The sequence below is a fragment of the Jatropha curcas genome, chromosome 4 (assembly GCF_041381405.1).
Source record: "Jatropha curcas cultivar XTBG-Jc1 chromosome 4, XTBG_Jcur_1.0, whole genome shotgun sequence".
NCBI lineage: Eukaryota > Viridiplantae > Streptophyta > Magnoliopsida > Malpighiales > Euphorbiaceae > Jatropha > Jatropha curcas.
The window spans coordinates 2656884-2672768 of NC_143154.1; the positions used below are offsets into that span (position 1 = coordinate 2656884).

Genomic DNA, 15885 nt, shown 5'->3' on the forward strand with positions numbered 1-15885 from the left:
TTCTTTTTATCCTTTGTTCTATGGGCTTCGTTGTGTAACCCAATGAGTTGGTTCGTTCTGAATTGTCTATGAACAAACAACCCAATACGCTACTTCTCTTGTCGTTTTTAGCCGCGTACGTAGGTCCACCACGAAACTTCCTCTCCCCCCGACCTATTGTCCCTCCTCTGTGTCTCTTGTCTCATCCCAATCGACGGTACATGTCTCTGTAACGCCGAGAAACTTCTTCTCTCGCAATCGATTCACCGATCCAATTCTCCAAAATTTCTAATGGCAACTGGTTTTAGCGGCGATGAAACCGCTCCTTTCTTCGGCTTCCTTGGCGCCGCGGCGGCCCTCGTTTTCTCATGTAAGCCAAAACCTAATCCCCTTAATTGATTTTATTCGATTGAATCTGATCCATTTTATAGTTATTCAATTTTACATTCTGTTTCTTAGGTATGGGAGCTGCCTATGGGACAGCCAAGAGCGGTGTTGGTGTAGCATCAATGGGCGTTATGAGACCAGAGCTCGTGATGAAATCTATAGTTCCTGTTGTTATGGCTGGAGTGCTTGGTATTTATGGTTTGATTATTGCTGTTATTATTAGTACTGGAATTAACCCTAAAGCCAAATCATATTACCTCTTCGATGGTTATGCTCATCTTTCTTCCGGTCTGGCCTGTGGTCTTGCTGGCCTTTCTGCTGGTATGGCTATTGGTATTGTTGGAGATGCTGGCGTCAGGTAATTAATTTTATCATTTGTAGTTCTTTTTCTTTAATTCTTGTTTTATTGGGTTGTTTTTTATTTAATTTTTCTTATGGTGAATTTATATGTGGGATTATAGTTTTTTCTGTTTGCTCTTTACCTGTTTATGATTGTACTTGTTCCTGAATTTTGTTTGTTGCATTGTTTTGATATGTGTATCTTTTAGCTGTTGTAATGGCATTTCAGGACTTGGTATATATATTGGGCCTTTAGCATACGGCAAAACAGAATTGCTCAAACATCTTATGAGATGCCAAAGTTTTTATCCTTTCCTGATGTTTTTTTATAGATCTCATTATTTTGTTGGAGTGATCTTTAAATTTCTTTATTTTCAGTTACTGTAGATGTCCAAATGGCATTCTTAATAGCTTACTCTTATTTCAATTTGCCATTTCTGTCACATTATACATTGTCAGTTGGAAGAACGTATATGCTTTCTGTGCCTAAAACTAAATTTGCAATTGATGTTTGTCTTACCTATATGCTCTTCCCTTTGACCAAAAGTATATTTGTTGTTACCTAGTAGGTGATGCAGTTGGCAGACCCAGTAGTTTGAGCTGGGGGATCAAATTCTTGAACTATATTTTCTCAAATAAATGAAATCATTAGTTAGATAAAAATGTCCCATTAAGAAAGTATGGAGAATAAACAATGATGCATATAGTTGATTTGATCATTTGTATGCATTCAGTTATTCTCATGGATATTTGAACAATATTTGCTAACAATAACATACCCAAATGCAGCCTGTTTTCCAACACATAGTTAATGGGTGCATGAACCGGTATGAATTAGCCCGTTAAACTATGCATATTAGACAAAATTGAAATATACATAGTTTATGAGGTCTTTCTAGTTGCATAACTTATATTCTTAACCTTAATTGAAATGTTGCAGTCTAGTTTCAGATTTCACAGAGAATTGAGAATTTCCAAAGAATTGATCCCTAAAAGGGAATCAAGAGATTTCCATGAGAAGTAGAAAGATTCTCGTGTTGCAAATAAATATCCTTTTACATTCGAAGGACAAAAACAAAAAAAAAATCTAATTACAACCAAAACCTAGAATATCTTTGTGAAGTCCATGTACATTGGAACTGGAAAAGAAATCAGAGAAACTTGCTGAGTTAAATTTAATGGATTAGAAAGGTAGAGTTTTGGAGAGCTACAATCCCTTAATTCTTGAAAAAAAACATGAAAAACTAATGTCATATTAGTGTATTATTATGTTTTATAATATTATATAAGTGGGTCAAGATCAAAGTTTTTTGAGGGAAATGTTGAAAGGGATGGTTGTATTTTTTCATATACCTTGGGCAGGAGTGGCAGATGCTGAGGTGGAACTAGACCCGTCTTAGTTCTGCCATTAGGTGAAGCAATCTTGAATGTGGTTTGAACAGCTCTGTTGTAGCATAAATGTGAAATCCGTTTGGTTTTTGATTTGTTTACTTCATTGACCCAGTTATTTATAATGCTTGTTGTCTGACTATTAGGTTCCATGACTATTTATCATGAATTTTGAACACCTTTTGTAATACAGTGGTTTTTGAAGGATTAAGTTTTACATCATAGAGCTAACAAATTAGGATAGCTCAGGAGCATCTTAATCTGTACCGGGGTAAACCTGACTCTTTGGCTGCTCGATGGTGCTTAAAATTCTTTCATGCTATGAAGGTACTGAAGCTAATTTATTAGGTCAGGAGATTTTAGTCTATGGTAGTCAAGTGTCTCATCACCATGTTACCCAAGACATTTGTTGAATTTTGAAATGAGTACACTTATATGGAGACAAAAGAAATTGCTTAATCTGATGTTATTGACTATGTAACCACAATATTTTGTTTTTGGTTCTACATTTTTCCTAATTGTTTTATGGTGCATTCACTCCTTGATTTTCTTGTTAGATGCAAAGGCCTAAATCACTACTGCATATTTCTGCACTACTTTTATGGAAGCCTATCTCAATAATTGTGCACTCACTACTCTGAAGCTATTTTAACATTATACATGTACTGACCAAGAAAATATGCGTGGCTGAATTTTATTGTTTCTTCTGTAGAGCTAATGCACAGCAGCCAAAGCTTTTTGTTGGCATGATTCTCATTCTCATTTTTGCTGAGGCACTGGCTCTTTATGGACTCATTGTTGGCATCATCCTTTCTTCTCGAGCTGGGCAATCTCGAGCAGAATAGAATAGCTGGCTGTTGGCATCACTGGTTATTCTCAGGTCGGTGATGCCGGTGAAGATTGTGCAGGTGTTTTATGAAGTCATTTATCATGCATGTTAGTTGACCATCGAAATAAAGCTTGTCATGCTCTACATTTTTGTTGTATTCTTCATATATTAGTTGAACCTTGAAAACTAGTGTGCACATTATTTGGTTATTTGTTATACACTTGTCTTTTTGTTTTGATCATCAGCTAATGTGCTACTGTAATGGAATAATTGCACGCCGCTAATAGCCCGTTTCTCTGTCTCTTTCATGCCTCGTGTGATTATGTATTTATATGTTTGTAAAATGTAACTATTAGTCTGCACTTGGCCATTTCTTATCAATTCCACAGTAAAAAGTTTGGTTGGGGTCAAGTCACTTGGGTTTTTCCCTCTGATAAATCCAAAAGGTGATGGATCAATGGATCAAGGGTTTTTGGTGAATACTGTTTGTTAGTTTTCCATTTTGTCTTCTGTTATTTGTTATCCATTTGAACTTGCATGATGGAATGATTTTAAAATTCTCTTCTCAATTTTTTTCTACAAAAAGTAATTCAAAATTAGTTGTTAGATATTGAAAACAAAGGATTTATTGCTGTCCTTTAATGATGGTTTATATAGGGGCGATTAATTTGATCAGAGCAGATATTGAAAACAAAGGATTTATTGCTGTCTCTTAATGGTTTGGGGCTAGGGTTTAGTTGTCAGATTTGTATGGTATAAACTATACAGCTAGATACATAATCTTTTATAATTTGGTTACATGTGCTTGAAATAGAGAGCAAATATCCTGTCAAATTAGTTGTATAGTCATGGTTAGTCTATAAAACTTCATTATTATTCCGTTTAGGGGCGAAAGTGACCTGAGCCAGCTAGTGAGCTATTCGAGCTCGATTTAAAAAAAATTCGAAAAAGTTCGGTTCCAATCGAGCTTGAGCTTGAACTCGAGTCGACTCGTTTGTTCAACGAGCTGAGTTCAAACCTAATGATATTCAGCTCGAAAGCTCATCAAACCTTATCGAGTTTTGTTGAGCTTTTATAATATATTTATAGTAATATTTATTTTAAACTTACTCGAGCCTTGAACTTTAAGCCGAGTGTAAGTTTAAAATTTTTCGAATTGAACTTAAATTTCAAGTTGAGGTCGAATTCTTTTATTGAGCTGAGCTTTGAGCATGACATGTTAGAGCTATGCTCGTTTTACACCACTAGATATTTCTGTTCGTTGTTGAACAAAATTGAACTGTTATGTTTTCATAAAGTGATTTTTTACCGCCAATGATGGTTGATGTAGGAGCAAAAGGGCACGATCTTGTGTTAAACTAGTTTTTTTTTTTTTTTTTTTTTGGCGAACCACGTTTTTAAGCTTGTGAAGTTGTCGAGGTTGCCCATTAAGCTCTTAAATATTTATATATTGATTCTTGAACTTCTTAATGTTTATTTTTGTTAAATGAAATCCTTATTTACCGGAGGTCATGAAATGTGCAACCGTTACTTTATGAAATTCAATTAGAAGGAAAACAATAGTAATGGATGGCTTAGGGATTGTTTTCCGGTTTCAAAAATGAAATCTAGTATTTTTATTTTGGTTTTGATTTACCTTTATTTCAGTCTCTAAAATAGAGATTAGGATTTTTCATGCTACATAATTATTGAACCTATTGTCTATCATTAGAAACTTCAATTTCTATTTTGTCTTAATTAAATAAAGGTCTAATTTTAATAAAAATAAAAGTTGAATGACTCAGTGTTGATAAATAAAGTTTAAGGATTTAAGAGAAAAATTGAATTAATTTAGAAGCTTAAATATGTGTTTTGCTTTTTATTATTATTTTTTACCACCAAGTTTTTCTTTCTATATAAAAAGAGAGAATATGAATAAAAAATAAGACTATAAACGAATCGAACCAAACTTGAGAATACAAATGATTAATCAAATAATGAATTAATTTGATGAGCTAAGTTAACCAATATAATTTTTAATTTTTTTTTTGTCAATTTAACTACAGAATACAATAGTTCCAGAGTTTTAAAATGGGAATTTTGTAGCATTAGGCCGGATGGAATCTTTTCTTCCCCCTAATTTCTTTCTTTTGAAAAGACTAATAAACTTTTTGAAGAGCGACAAAGACCAATTATGTCAATCAGACAAAGAAAGTACAATATGAAAAGGTGTGAAAGTTACGTCATGGATGTTAAATCATGTGTGGGGTTAAATTGTTTTGTTTCTTTTTTTTGTGGTAAATATTTTAGATTCTGTCTATGGCTTATCAAATATTTGGCCTTGTCCATCTTTCGGTTATAGGTAGGGATGTTTTGGATAAGCTAAAAAAATGACATTTTTTAGAGGTGGATTGATGAGTTGACATGTTTTGGCAAATGTTCAATGGAATAATTTGGTTGATGCTTCAATATTCAAAAACAAAGATTTGGTAAAGTTGATTGACATTTCTTACCAAAATTCAGTTAATTAAGGTTCATAATTATGATTAGTAGCAACCAATTATCCATAGGAATATAGACATTGCTGGCATGTGCTTTTGTAATGCTTATTCTTATCTTTGTCTAAAGATTTGGTCTGGCTCCAATTATTTTTCTTCCACGATTCAAGTTGTGTTATATTTGTTAAAATATATTATCCATCCATATCTTGTTAAAAAAGTCTCTATTTCGCAATCATCTATCTCGCAATTTCTCAGAACTTAAAAATTCTTTTTTTTTTTTTCTTTCACACTCTTTACTTTTTTTTTTTTTTTTACAAATAATATTATCGTCTAAATATTGAGATTTATTATTTTTTATCTTGAAGTTTTATTCTCATATCTAGTTCTGAGATAAAATTAGTCTAGGAGAGTAAAGATATCCATAATAATTAACGTAGTATCGAGACAAAACACTGAATTCAAGATGATATAGAAAATAAAACTATATTGCTAACTCCAATCGAAGCTTGATGTTTTAGGCTCCAAAATCTACTTTTTTCTATTAAAAAAGAAATGAAAAGTCTTAAACTTATAAAGACAACTAAAACTAAGAAATAAGGAGATTAGAAATAAAGACATAAGAAATTTAAATAAATAATTCGGTCTCGAATTTTGTTACTTTAATTTTATGGCACTTTTAATTTTTAGTTTAAACTATCAAATACTTCAATTTATAAAAGTATACCTGTTAAACACTTTAATTTTTAAATTTATTTTATTAAACACTTCAACTTGCAAAATTATATCAATTAACACTTATTTAAAAATGAAAATTTATGAAAATCATTATTCCAAAAGTCATGTTAACCATATATCAAATCGATATTTTAACAGATAAAAGCCAAAAATTTTAAAATATTGATATTAGTGTCGAAAAGTGTGTAATATCACGAAAATTTACAAGTTTAAATGCATAATAGGTCATCCACAAAGTTCAAGATACCACAAGATTAAAGTTGTAAAATTCAGGATTGAATTTATGTATTTAACCACTATCAAACTAATCTAAAAACATGTAAATTAGACACCTAACAATCTATTTTCAATCACAAATTGCTCAACAATGTCAAACAATCTGTTATCTCTTTTAAAGGGTAAAATACAAAACAATAGTTACAAGGAAATAGATCAAAAACTAAATCTGGCCTTTAAATCTATTACGTTTCAAAGGTTCTAGTTAACCTCTAACCTTCTACTTTGCATAGAATAGAAAACTCAAATCAAGACATTAAAATCTCATACAAGGAGAAGGTCGCTTAATAACATTTTACATCATAGCTTCTCACCTAAGATATTACACAAATGTTTTTTATTTAAAACCTTTAGTCTACAATAGATTATACAATCTATATAGATAGAGAGAAATATAATTGTAAGCACAAGAAGAACAGAAAACAGATTTTGAAAATAGAAAGTAAGTGCATAATTGTTCTTTAAAAGAGTTGTTTAATAATTTTTTTCCCTTAAAAATATTTCTTGTAGAAAAAAGAAATAAATAAACGAAGAGAGTTGAAAAGAGAGCTTTGAATAATTTGAATTTTTGAGCAATGAACTCTTACTCTTACCAACATTTTCTTTTGAAAGAGGAAAGAGTTTTTATATGAAAAAGATGATAATCCCCGTTAGAAATTAATGTTGGGATTATTGCTTTAATGAGCAATGAGAATTCTGACATTTTTTAAAATAAAGAGACAATGCATGGGCTGTCAAACCACTTTTAATACTCACACATGCAAGGCTCTGAGGTGAAAGTTTTAGTTTAAAAGCTATGTTACTTTTATAGCAGAAACAGGTAGCTATATCAGAAATAGACAGCTGTGTCAGATACAAAAATTGCTTTTTGCAGAAATTCATTTAATAGCTACGAAGAAGATTTACTCCAAAAATCTTTTAAGTGGAAAAACATGAAAAGCAAATATTTTGGCTATTTTCTCTTAATATTTTTATCAAAAGCACTTCAAAATAATTTTAAGCGATTATAGATTTTGTGCTTATAATATAATTTTCTCTCTATCCTACAATAATTTCCTAAGACTTAATCTAATACTAACCAATAAAAATATCTTAATTAATTTTTATGATCTTCAAATAAAAATCTTGGATTATAGAAGCTTCATATCTTCGGAAATTCTCAACAATAATTTTTGCATAAAATAACTTTAATACAACAAGAATATTAAATTTATTTGATTTGCATAATCATTAAAATTTTAGGATAAAATTGACCTTGAGCCAACAAAATAATATTCATTGAGTGTCTTCTTTAATTGTTTTCCCATAGATATTGATATTATTGATTAAGACTATTTGTGCTTATTGGTTACACAAATAAATATAGTACGCTAATGCTAGTCTTTTACCGTGACAATTAAAATATGTATAAAATCAATCACTTGTAAAGTTAATTGCGAAATGCATAAATATACACATGTATTTTACGAAAAAAAAATTCTGACACTTCAAACTTTGCGAGTGATTTATTATGCTTTTGGAGTTATGAATTTTGCTAACATTGTATCTTTCTATACTAGCAATAACATTTTTTGGATATTTTTAACATTTATTTGCAAGATATTCACTTATTGTATAGTTAATATAATATTTGGAACAATAATTTTTACATTTTTCAACTATCTAATAAGTATTTAATTGATTAAATTTTAAAAATTTTGAGTATTTCTTAGAATAATTTTTATAAATTAAAGTATTTAATTAATATAATTTATAAATTAAAATATTTAATTAATAGGTAAAAGTAAAAATGGAAGTTGTCATAAAAATTTTTACATATAGGTAAATCAATGCATGAGCCAAAGTGGATTGCATGGAATCATTTCCAACACATGCATTGGTAGTATTTTTATGCATAGGTAAATTACAACTTTAACCTTTTTTTTTTTTTTTTTTTTTTTGGGGTTTCTCCCTTTCGAACTGAACTTCAGGCTTTTTAGTGCAACAAGTTAACAACAAACCAACTTGAAGTTATTGTACCAATGATAACAAAGGTCTACATGTAACCTCCTCACTAATAAAAAAATTATCTAGTGAAACAATTAATTATGAAAACGAATTAAAAAAAAAGAATACTAAAATATAAAAAAAAAGACCAAATTAAAACATCAATTATTATATAATTACAAAAACACACACAGAAGAAGTCCGTTAAAGAACGGACAAAAAACAACAAAGTCAAGGTTTCATATGACTCTATTGGGAGCGCTGTAAACAGCCGATTAAACAAATAAGATGATGGTCCTTAACGGTCACTGCTTCGGATTTTCTTAAATAGTAACAAAATATATTATTATTATTATTTTTCTTTTTTTTTGCTATTCCATGTAGAATCTTATTATTGCCATTGCTAATTGTGCCCCATGCCAAAAAAAGCTAATAAAAGCCCCTTCCTACTTTAATTTTATATTCAGAAAATATGACAAAATTACTATATTTTATTTCATAGAATAATTGTTTTTATTTCATTTTGTGAATAAAACGACGACATATACATATTAAATGACAGAATCGGATAGCAATTCAAAAATCAACACTGAAAAGCTATTACCCCACCCAATTTTTATTTTTTCCAAAAAGAAAATTATGTTGAACCATCATTTTCTCTCTTTCTACTGTTCCTTTCTCCTAGTGGGTCCTAAAATTTTGTGTCGTTCGTACTCTTCCGTCTTTTGCCCCTAGCAGTTTGCAATAAACGATAGCAAGAAAAAATGAAAAAGAAACTGGGGGCAACAGACGTCTCACGTGTCTTCACCTCAGATCGAAAGCACCTTGAAGCTGTACCCCCAACTTCAATCTAGATTCTACTCTTAATATTAAAAAGCACAATTTCTTTTTTATGTTTTTTTTTTTGCCAGGTTGTACATCGGACCCCACAACATTAACGGCTACTTTTCTCACCATCCCAAGCCCACCAACCAAAAACTACTAATAAGAACTCCCTCTGCCACGTGACTAAATGTAGGGACCACATCAATCCTATTTTTGCCATTTCACAGACATCTTTAACTGTGCCTGTCCAAATCGTTGACTGTTAGTATTAGACTTTGCTCTCTCCCTATGGTCCCCACATCTTCCCTCGAGGCCGGCATTAATTGATGTATAATGAGTAAAAATTTAAATAAAAAAGGGCACAAGTATCCAATAAAAAAAATTTAAAAAAATTAACACAAATCTAAACGCTACCGTTTTCACCTGCACTCATGAAAACCTACAGATTTTTTTCCAAAAAAAAAAAAAAAACCGGGTCTCAAAATGTTTCGGGTTGTTGAGCCGGAGATGGCTGAGAAGTAGGATCAGCAGAAGACGGAATATCGGGACCGACACGGCAACCTTCAAGCATGAAAACAATATCGGACATGGTAGGTCGATCAAGAGGATCTGGTGCAGTACAAAGCAACCCAACTTTAACTCCAAGCAAAAACTCTTCCCATTCAGATGATTCCGGGTCAAGTTCAAGTAACCCAGGCTCCAATAATTCTGTTATTTGTCCTCTTTGTAATTGCTTCTTTACCCATTTCACTATATCTTCATCTTCACTAAACATCACTGGTCTTTTCCCTGTTAGTAGCTCAAGCAATACAATCCCAAAGCTGTACACATCTGATTCTTTAGTTACTTCTCCTGTTAGTACTGCTTCTGGTGATACATAACCTAATGTACCAACACTAGTTGAACTTGATGCTTCTGCTGCTGTTGCTGTTGTTAACCTGTCTAATCCAAAATCTGATAAATGAGCTTCAAAATCAGCATCAAATAGCACATTTTGCGGTTTTATGTCCCCGTGAACCATGTTTGATGTATGTAGAAAAGCTAACCCTCTTGCAATCCCCAGGGCTATAAGATGTCGCATTGGCCAATTCAGTACATGACCATCCTGGTGGGATGCTTCTTGAAGAAGAGTAGCTAAATTTCCATTAGGCATGTAGTCATAAACAAGAAGCCTTAAATCTGGTGGTCCTGCATAATAACCGCGAAGAACTGTTAAGTTTCGATGTTTCACTTTGCTTAAAAATTCTGCTTCTTTTCTAAACATTTGCTCATCCATTGATCCATCTTGAAGTCTTCGAATTGATAGTACCATTCCATCGCTGTAACATGCCTTGAATACTAATCCGTATCGAGTTCTGCTTAGTACATTTTCTTCATCGAATTGTCTGGTTGCTTCAAGTGTTTCAGCAAGTGTAATCTTGTTATTAAACATAACAAGCTTTGGTCCTCCATTGTCTGTGCTTCCTCTACCACCACTTGCTGCTGAGCTAGCCCTAGCTGGACTCCTTTTCTTTTCTCCTGCTGCTCCTTGTTTTAGCCTCTTTCGCCATCTCAAGAGACGGAAAATGTAAAACCAGCAACACAGTGACAATAGACAAGCTCCACTTGCAGCCACAACAATTAACAGAATTAACCATTTCCTTTTATTTCTTTCAGCCACATCAACACATTTTTTGTCTAACGGTTTTCCACAAAGCTCTGGATTACTTGAAAACACTGATGGATTGTTAAATCTAGAACCCAACAACAATGGAATCTCACCTTCAAGATTATTACTCGATACATTCAAGTATAGCAAGTTACTGATTCGCGTGAGATTCGCAGGTACCTCTCCACTCAAGTTGTTAGTGGAGAGATCAAGAGATGTTAAATTCGATAAATTGGACAAGGAATCAGGAATGCTACCAGAGAGATGATTATTATCAAGTAACAATGAATTCAATGACAAGCACTTAGAAATTTCGTCTGGGATTTCGCCTGATAAATTGTTTTTACTCAAATCAAGCACTTTCAAGCGCGAAAGGCGAGAGAGATCATCAGGAATTTGACCAGTCAATGAATTTGATTGCAGTTCAAGAATTTCAAGATCAGAACAATTACCAAGCTCTGGTGGAACCAAGCCAGAAATGTGATTATTTGTCAATGAAAGAACAACTAATGACTTGAGAAATCCATAAGTTGATGGAATCTGACCAGATAAGGAATTGGAACTCAGATTCAAATAGCGCAAACCAATTAAACTACTGAATCCTTCATGAACATCTCCAGATAAGAAATTCTCCTGCAAAGCAATGACTTGAAGATTTGGTAAACCGGAAAGCTCAGATGGTAACTGACCAGATAATTTTTGTTTGCTCAAATCTAGACTTGTGAGTCTCAATAGATTTCCCAAACTCGAAGGAATTTTCCCCGCAAATGAATTTCCACTCAAATTCAGTGACATTATCCGACTCAAATTCCCAATACTCGAAGGAATTTCACCTGAGAATAAGTTTCCACTTAGGTTTAATGTGGTTAAATTGCTTAACACCACAAGCCCCTCTGGTAAGCTTCCATTCAAGACATTATCATGTAAACTCAAGGTTTCTAGTTCAGTGAGATTCCGAAAACTCTCTGGAACTAAACCTGAGAAATGATTTCCTCCAAGAGATAATTCTCTTAGACCTCTTATATCACCTAGAAATGCAGGAATTTCCCCTGCAAATTGATTCCTTTCAAGATCAAGAACACGCATTGAGCTACATTGCTTTATCTCCGCCGGAACTAAACCACTGAAAGAATTATCAGCCAGTCTTAACTGTTCCAACCTCATCATATTTCCTATCTCCTGCGGAATCACGCCGGAAAATGAATTCCCAGAAAAATCCAATATTGTTAAAGTAGCCACCTTTGTTAACCATAAAGGAAAAACACCTTGAATTTTATTCCTCTGGAGATCTAAAACCTGCAAAATGCTAAAACAATTTCCTGATTCAGGCCCAACAACATTACTGAACATGTTGAACCCTAACTGCACAATCCTTAGCGAAGGAGAATAAACTGATACATTGCAGAACATAGAAGATGGAACTGAACCAGTGAGATTATTCTGGGAGAGAGAAACGACTTGCAGTTTAGGAAGAGCTCCGATGGCAGCTGGAATCACACCTCCAAGCGAATTACCATTAGCGCTCAAATGCACGAGAGAAGAGCAATTAGCAATGGCAGATGGTAAAGTTCCTTCTAGAAGATTGTAATCCAGCCATAGATACTGAAGATATTGAAGCTCACCAAAACTCGCCGGAATGGGGCCAGAGAACTGATTATATGAAAGGTTGATCAGTTGAAGCTGAGAAAGGTTAGCAATGGTGGGCGGAATTAAACCAGAGAAGGTGTTCGATGAAATGTCCAAATAAAGTAGATTTGGAGGAAGATCACCGGAGATTTCACCGGAAAGATGGTTTTGAGCAACATTGAAGACTTGAAGATCAGTGAGGTTACCGATCTCCGGAGGAAGATTACCGGAAAGTGAGTTGTACTGCAAAAAAACAGCACGTAGGAGCGTGCATTTGGAAAGAGAAGAAGGAATAGTTCCATTAATGAAGTTAGACCTGAGAGACAACTTACGAAGCATTTGTAAGTTAGATAACTGGTCACTGAGTCGGCCACCGAGTTGAAGATGAGGAAGACGGAGCTCAGTAACTCGGTTGTTTGTATTGCAAGCAACTCCACGCCAGTCACAAGGAGCCGACGGCGTAGATGAATCCCAACCGTCCAAAGCTCCAAGTGGATCATAAAGGTCAAGCTTAAAAGACATTAAAGCTTCAATCTCCGCCAGATTTTCAGGGTGGCGCTCGGCTGAGCAAGCGCAGAGAAAAAGAAAGAAAGTGAACAGAACACCATTCATCGCTACAGTAAAGACTTATGAACAATTTCCCAGGAAAGAAAACAGAGAGAAAAGAGAATCTTTAGAACTTCAGTGAAGATTAAAGGCTAAAAATTGAAGTGTTTGAAGATAAAGAAAGAAGAAGAGAGAGTGTGTGATAATAGAAGGAGAGGAAGAAGAAGAAGAAGAAGAAGAAGAGCAAGATGGTGTTTCCATGTGTAGAGGCAGACTGGGGAGTGTTTGTTACAGAGAGAGAGAGAGAAAGAGAGAGACAGAGACAAGAAAATAGGCAGAGATTCTCGCAAAACTAAATCAAATCTTTTTTAATTCTCAACAAAATAAAAAATATTTTTTTAAAATACATAATATTTAATCCATATATTTAGTTATAATTACTATTTCTTGGTCCTTCTCTTGTAAATATTTCAATTTTCCATTTATGTTTTCAGACTTCTAATCAACCCTATTTATGATTTTCTCGGAAAAAAAAAAAAAAACAAAACACATGCGTACCAGTAATTGTAAATGCATCAAAAGCAGGCTTGCGAGCTTCAATACTAGCTTTAATCCTTTCAAGAGACCATGTCTTCTCTCCGCCATGTCCTGCAGCAATTAAATTTTAATTTGAAATATGATTGCTCTGTAAAATTCCCTCAAATTTCCATGTATTTTTTTTTTTTATTTATCACCTGAAATTTCCATGCAAATTTAAACTCATTGATGATGTCCAAATAGAATAATGTTTTTATAACGTCGATACCTTTCTTGAGATCAGTGGCATAGTTGCTCTTCTCTTTGGCAACTGAAATCTACTGTCCAGTGAGCTTCATTTTCACTAATAAAGAATTGGAGATGAGCAAAATTTTCCAAGTGATTACAAAGCCTTTGCTTCAATATATATACATTGGACAGTAGATTTATATCAAAGCCAACGCTTTGCACACTGGCGTAATGGTAAAAGATCGGTTTTTGGATGAAAGGAGTTTATTGTTGGACGAGGCTAAAATTTTAGTAATGAGTAAATTAGTTTTTATAAATACGAAGATAAAGTAATTAATTATGAAAAAATGCCGGGATCTAAAAAGGTTTTTTCCTTATTTTTATTAGCTTATTCAATGACTTTGCATATTTGAATTCATATTCCAATGATTTATTCTATAAAATTAGTTATTTTAATAACAGATAATTGTTGTAGCGGTATTTGGCTGTTAACTGTTTGAGTGACTTTTTATATAACATTAAGAGTTAAATATTACATGAATTAATTTTTTATAAAATGTTATATTAACCTCTAAAAATTAATTCAAATACTGTAAAAATAGTCAAAATATTAAAAGTTATATAAAAAAACTGCTGCCGAACACGGCCAAACCTACTACGAAAGAAAATTTTTATTTTCCATAAGACAAAAAGTGAAAAAAAAATTGAAGGAAGAGCTCAACTAAAGTGTCATTTTAATACACTAAACAATTATTTATATTAAAGATTTAAAAGAATTAATAAAGTTTTTTATAAAGAAAGAATGAAGTAATAATCAGATTAAATATGAGGGATTGAATAATAATTTAATACTATAAATTTTGTTATTCTCTTATTTGCGTCACTTCCTCAAAAGCATTTGAATTAGCACTTTTCAAAACGGCAAACGGTGGGGTTTGTGTGGTGGGACCGTTTTAAGCGCATATGATATGATATGGGTTGAATCATTGAAGTCCTGTGTGTGTTTGTGTGAAATCTTATCCCTGCCTTCCCTGCCTTGTTGTCGTTTTCTTTTCTTTTTTTTCTTTTTTCATTTTCCTTTTATTATTTTATTGTTTTTAATTTTAAATTTGTGTGCTAATTAATTGGTTTGTTATTTATTTGGGGAAAAGAAGGAAAAATAAAAAACCTAGTATTTTGTATACTCATGTGACTACAGGGATCATAGCTCCATTCCTCTATGTCCAGGGCTTGGGAGGAAATGCATCTGTTCAATAAATATTTTAATTTAATTGTTAATTTTAATAATTATTAAAATTTTAATGAACTTTAATATTATATAAATGTAAAATATATTTAAATGTTTCATTAAATTTATGACGTGCGAATTACTTAATCTCTTATTATATTATTCAAACTTTATTAGCATGTCCAAAGAAGTATTTAATTACTTGAGATATTATTTTTAATAATATTAGTCAAATTACATTGATTTTGGTGATTTTGATTGGTTTGACTCTCTAAATAATTGGGTTTTTTATGATTTAATGTGGTTTTGAATTTTGGGAAATTAAATAAATTGTATATCAAATATTATGCATATAAATAAATAAATTATTTAATTATCTTTCAATTTTTGGTAGAGTTTATTTCAAGTCAACAATATTTTATTGTATGTTTGAAAAGTAATATTTTAAATAGGAATGTGATATTTTTATAAGTATGTATTTTAAATAGTAATATCTTAAATATTTAAAAATATGCATTTGTAAGTTTAATCTGATAGCTTATATATTTAAATATAGTTAATGGATTCAGATTCAACCTCCTTTTTAGGAATTGTTCACTGTTCAAGGCAACTCGTTAGAGTATATCAAATTAAACAATTTATTTCAATATGATTCTTAAAAAAATAATTTAATTAAAATTTTTTAAAATATAATCTAAATTTTAATTTAAATTTTTTTGTTAAAATAAACTAAATCAAATTGTAAATCACATATTTTGCATATATATATATATACACACACAAACATGTTAACAATTGTATAATAAAATTTGGTATTTATTAAAAATATATTGAATAATTTTATTTT

General features: G+C 32.0%; 2 protein-coding genes across 2 annotated transcripts; one reads left to right on the forward strand and one right to left on the reverse strand.

Moving 5' to 3' along the window:
- The first annotated feature begins 136 nt into the window (after positions 1–136).
- LOC105628620 (V-type proton ATPase subunit c2) lies at positions 137–3224 on the forward strand. The gene is made up of 3 exons (XM_012210066.4): positions 137–349; positions 439–724; positions 2807–3224. Exons 1-3 carry the CDS (start codon positions 271–273, stop codon positions 2937–2939), a joined length of 498 nt encoding a protein of 165 aa, XP_012065456.1. The 5' UTR covers positions 137–270; the 3' UTR covers positions 2940–3224.
- Positions 3225–9548: 6324 nt separating this feature from the next.
- Positions 9549–13396, reverse strand: LOC149496668 (uncharacterized). The gene has a single exon (XM_089720511.1). The coding sequence runs from the start codon at positions 13109–13111 to the stop codon at positions 9704–9706; it is 3408 nt and encodes a 1135-aa protein (XP_089576637.1). The 5' UTR covers positions 13112–13396; the 3' UTR covers positions 9549–9703.
- Positions 13397–15885: the final 2489 nt, after the last annotated feature.